Source organism: Centruroides vittatus, unplaced genomic scaffold (genome assembly GCF_030686945.1).
Source record: "Centruroides vittatus isolate TY-2023 unplaced genomic scaffold, ASM3068694v2 scaffold_2520, whole genome shotgun sequence".
NCBI lineage: Eukaryota > Metazoa > Arthropoda > Arachnida > Scorpiones > Buthidae > Centruroides > Centruroides vittatus.
The window spans coordinates 430,303-435,411 of NW_027122689.1; the positions used below are offsets into that span (position 1 = coordinate 430,303).

General features: G+C 44.6%; 1 protein-coding gene across 1 annotated transcript; it reads left to right on the plus strand.

The window, feature by feature from the left end:
• Positions 1-317: 317 nt before the first annotated feature.
• LOC136987612 (uncharacterized) lies at positions 318-3,958 on the plus strand. The gene is made up of 2 exons (XM_067285375.1): positions 318-383; positions 1,926-3,958. Exon 2 carries the CDS (start codon positions 2,034-2,036, stop codon positions 3,561-3,563), a length of 1,530 nt encoding a protein of 509 aa, XP_067141476.1. The 5' UTR covers positions 318-383; positions 1,926-2,033; the 3' UTR covers positions 3,564-3,958.
• Positions 3,959-5,109: the final 1,151 nt, after the last annotated feature.

A 5,109-nucleotide genomic window follows, 5' to 3' on the forward strand; every position in this document is an offset into this window, starting at 1 on the left:
AGAAAACTTGATTATAATTTCGTCGGCGGATAATATCCGAATATATTAAAAATAATGTAGATTTTAATACAGTCAAAACATTTTAAGCTTTATTTAAAGAAATAAATAAATCTAAAAAAATTTTTTAATGATATATCACAAAAAGAATTTATAAGAAGTAAATTTAGAATAAGTATATTACAATTACGACGGCGGTTACGTCAGACGAAAGCGACCTTGATGTCTATGGCCAACGGCATTTCGTCACTAACTATACGCGTGACGTCAGAAGCGATGCGACGTCGGCGGAATGGACGGCGCATGCTCGACTAATAAAAAAAAAAAAAAAATTGAAAGTCAACAAGTTGTTTCTAAGGCGCGTTACGAAGCACGAATCGGATGGGGTGAGTACTTTTTGTTAGCAATTACAATTTTGAAAAAACTTTATTTCATTTTTAAATTTCGCCAAGGTAAAATAAATATTTAAAATTCTTTTTATATAAACTAAATTTAAGAATTTTGTAGGAATTAAGGTCATTTCTTCCAGGGCGATATGTTTCTATTTTCTTCTGCGACGAAATCTGGTGTTTTACGGCTTGGTATTCGAGCAAAGCAGCAAAATATAGTTACAATATGTACTTTTTAGTGACGGTTAAATGAAAAATGATGTTTTTTAGCCGAAATCTCTATTAACTTTATTAACGACGTTCGTTTTCCATCGCCTTGAGGTTTCGCACTTGTAATTGCCAAACAGAAACCGACGCAATCGAGAATAAATTGTTACTTTCTACAAAGCGGAGAATCTAGATGATTGTAAAAAGAGCTTAATTCCGTCTTTGGCACGTAAATAGCCCGCTTTGGCCGATAGTTTTTGAAGTAAAACTTAATTATTAGATTTTCTTTCTCGAAATCAAAATGGTGATACCACAAACGGCGAAGTGACACGGTGTTAAAATCTCTCAAATTGAAATAATATCCCACCAAATCCGTAAAATCTTTCCAAAATATTACGACGGAGCGACCTAAAAAAGAACACGCCTGGGGATTTTTGCAAATTGAGGCGTCAAACGTTCTGGCAAAAATACGCCCGCCTCTAAAAGAATGTAGAATTTTCGTTGGCTAAATCGTTCGCTCGATCGAACAATTATTAATTTCGTAAGACCGAGTTAGAATCTAGTTTATGGCTTCATAGAAACATTATAAAGTCGCCCGAATGACCTTGAGTGACAGACTGTTGCGGATATGTTTTATTCATTTTTAGCCTCGGATATTCTGCCATTCTCTCGGTTATTTTTTAATAGAAGTCGTCTGGAATCTTTCTTCCCGATCGTCCTTCCTGTTTTATCACGTGACGATTAAATATTTCGATTTTTGGTCGGAGCAACGAGTGGGGGTTAGAGATGTGGGCCCGACTCGTTAGGGACGGGAAGAGTCTCCACCGATGTTGTTTCGGAAGTCGAGTGGCGCTAGAAAATGGAAGAAAAAAAAATCTATCTTCCGAAAGTCGATAAATTGCATTATTTACTAGGAAATGTAAAAGAATTTGGAATTTATCCAGTAAGTAGGGTGTAAGAGTCGAGAAAAGAAAAGTCGTCATCGGACATCACGGCGTGGGACGTCTACCACGTGGGTGCGTCGTATCTAAACATCTGTTAGAGAAATGTCACCTTGCGGCGCTTGTATGACGACCCGAGAGAGATCTGTCCCTTTAACCACGGCGGACGGGCCTCCACTAACCAAAATGTCGGCTAATTTGCCTCTTAAATTAACGCGGCGCCCCAAGGGAGCGGGTCGGTTAGGCGAATACGGCCGTTCTTACCCTTCCCTACAACGATTTAATTAGATAAAAGCCAAATCGTTCATTTAGATAATAGCTTTAAAAACTAGAAAAATACTTATTTATTTATAATTGCGCATTTTAATAAATGATTCTTACTCTTCGGCAGAGCGGTGGATCCAGGTCAACCACATTTGGCAGTTTTCGAGCTTCCGGACGGAAAAGGACGACGAAAGCTGCCCCAGGGAAATAAATAACAGCTAAATCGGCCTTCAAAATGCCAGGAAGCCTTCTGAGTGTAAATCGCAAAGTAAAGAGACAGGATTCCACTCGTTCCGACGTATCCACTTACAGCAACGACTCGAAGAAGAAAGTCAGTTTCAACAAAGCGGTAAGGGTCAAGAAGTACACCAGGTCGGAGGAGGGGGACAAAGACGTAGGAGGGGGAAGGAGATTTTGGTTCAAAGTGTACAAAGACGTCGACCCGGATTTATGGCAAGAGTATTCGGGAGACGACAAATATCGTTCGGACGATAAATTGAAAACCATCGACGAATTTTCCACCGTAAATCGGGCGGAGGAGCCGGAAAAAAGGAACAACGTTCGAAGCATGGTGGAGAAGTTTAACCGAGAAGCCGCCCACCGGGAAGAAGACGACACGCTGACCAAGCAGAAAAAAAATTACATTTTAAACGGCGTGAAAGCGCTCTTCAATTCGTCCTCCCTCAGAAATAAGAAAAGTCCATCGGTCCGAGACAGAAATTTGGAGAATTTGTTCCTGAACCAAAGTTACGACCGCCTCCTGTCTGACCAGCACGAACTGAGAAATAACAGAATCGGCAGAATTCCGGAAGACTACGAAGGAAATCTGAGACGGGCGGGGGAAGAGGCAAAAGCGGTCGACGTTAGAAAATGGGAAAGTGGCGACGGCTTAATATTGGACGCCAGGCGAAACGAAAAGTCGGTGGAGCAGTCGGATAAAGGACGGTGGAGCAGAACGGTGCAAGAGAGAGATCGGATTTGGGAAAACGTCACTCGGAGCGTCACCTACGCCCAATCCTCCGCCAAAGAGGTGGAGTCCGACAGCGCTCGTCGGTGGCGCGGAGACGGAGCGGCGCGACGTAACACGGCCGCGAAAAGTTCGGATAATTATAAAGTCACCCGTCCCAAAAACGGAACGGCATGGGCTTACGGCGACGTCCCTCTACCGGACAAAGATAAACGTCAAATAAATAAAAGCGGGTGCTCCAGAGACCGCTGTTACGGAAACGCCGAAAACAGAAGTAGAAGAGAGTGCGCCCGGCAGAAGTCGGAGCGAGAAAGTCGGAGGGCGGGAAAGATCTCTTCCAGGGAATCGTCGCCTTTTAATAAATCGGATTCTTCCGATTATCGCCGAGAATATTCCGCTCCGGGAAACTCCGGGCGCCGGAACCGAAAGACGGACGACCCTCCCACCATCCAGAACGTCAGGATTACCGTCAACGGGGAAGAGGTGGACGGTCGAGGTCCGCGGGGAGGACTGGCCGCCGCCTTTAACCACCGCCAGAGAGCGCGGAATACTGGTTCCGGTTCCGGATCAGAGGCGGAATCCACCCACCGACACAAAACGGTGTTTTTATACATACCGGGGATAAGTCACCGACAGAGAAGCGCCCTGGCGGACGAGGAATCCGCCTCTACCCTCAAAAAGAGCAGTTCCCTCAAAGGGAAAAGACCTTCCAAATATCGTTACCACGGAAACGGAGCCGGAGACCCGTCGGATTTCGATTCGACCGAAGAAGTATCGGACGAGCGTCGTTTCACCTAGGCTCGGCCGGGCACCCGCCGACGGCCTTTTTACCGTTTTCGCATATTTAAAGAGCGTTTTGGAGCGTCGTAACACCGGGCACGGGCTTTACCGTCAAAAACGGAATTCCCATCCGGGCCGGGAGGCGCCTAGATTCGAATTCCGCAGTAATCTCTCGGTTTTAAACTTTTAGCTGCCGTAAAGGTATCCGTCCGAGCTTTTAAGGCTTTTAATTATTTAATAAACGAGGCCGCCGGGCATAAACCTTTTCTTGGAACAATAAAACAATCGGATAATGGGTTTGCCGCCGAGAGCGACCTCGAATTAACGGCCGTAACATAATGTATAGTAAGTTGGTCGACCAATTTTGTACCAAATGAGTTTAAAAAAATAATAAATGCGCTTTTTTTGTTTTTCTTCCGAGCTTATTTTTAATTTCGAGTGAGAGCGATTAATACGGAATCCAGCGCAAATTTCCGGTTTGGTTCTGGAGATTCTAATTTCGTTACGTCGAAAGATCTCGGTAAGGCTTAAAGTACTGGGGGATCGTCACCCGCCACGCTAACCGCGTCGGAAGTGTGGAAAGGGGTGTGCCCCAACAAAGCAATTACGTCACGTTAGCGCGTATCGAAAGGCGAACTCTGCCGGGCGTCTGGTCGCCCACGGTTTCGTCCCGGATTTACACCCGAAATCGTATCCGTTCGATCACGGCAGCGCGTGGTTCTGGATTTTAAGGCTCCCGAAACATTTCCATCTGCCAAAAGTGCCGTTTGCTTAGAATTAGTCGACGGACCGGCCGGAGTGGCGATTAGATACGAGTAACCGGAGTGAAGGCCGCTCATTTAAAATTGTACAATTTTTTCTATTTAAGGAACGGTAAATAAGTAAATACGTTTAGAAAACCCTACAGGAAAGAGGAAAACGTTAAATTTATATTAATAAAATGGCGCAAGTTATTTTAAACGCGTGGTTTGCTTTTCAAAAGTACCCGGCCGGAAAATAAAGACAAATTATTAGAAGTTGGGAGAACGCTACCGAATTGCGCGTACGGAGGCGACCGGTGGCATTTCTTTACAATACGTAATTATCGAATAACCTGTGTCGGAAACTTTAAAAGGGTAACTGAATTTTTACCGGAAATATGCAGAATCTGGAGAAGGCGGGATGCCACCCTGTAAAATAAAATCGAACTTACGGCTGGGAAAAAGCCGCGAAAAAAGAATTTTTAGAAATTGGCCGTGGGAGGAGACTAGACCGGTTTTTTAAAAACTATTATTGCAAGAAAATAAACCGGACGGCGGCCCGACCGGGTGGAATATCGACTTTCTTCCGAAACGAGTCCCCCGCAATTCACCGGACAATTAATGCACTGGGACGGGATTTACTTGCTCCTTTCCTTCCGGTATTTAGCAAACGCCGGCCATTTTTGCCCATTATTTTCCGATCGGTCCGGAGATTGTTTATTTGGCTCCGTCCCGATTCTTCCCGTCGCGGTTTGGGTGGAAAATGACAATTTCTATCGAGGAACGCCTTTGCATTTGCGATTTGCAAATGACGTTACGTAACT

Excerpts from the sequence above, each read along its gene's own strand:
- LOC136987612 (XM_067285375.1), top strand. The coding sequence starts at position 2,034 with ATGCCAGGAAGCCTTCTGAGTGTAAATCGCAAAGTAAAGAGACAGGAT.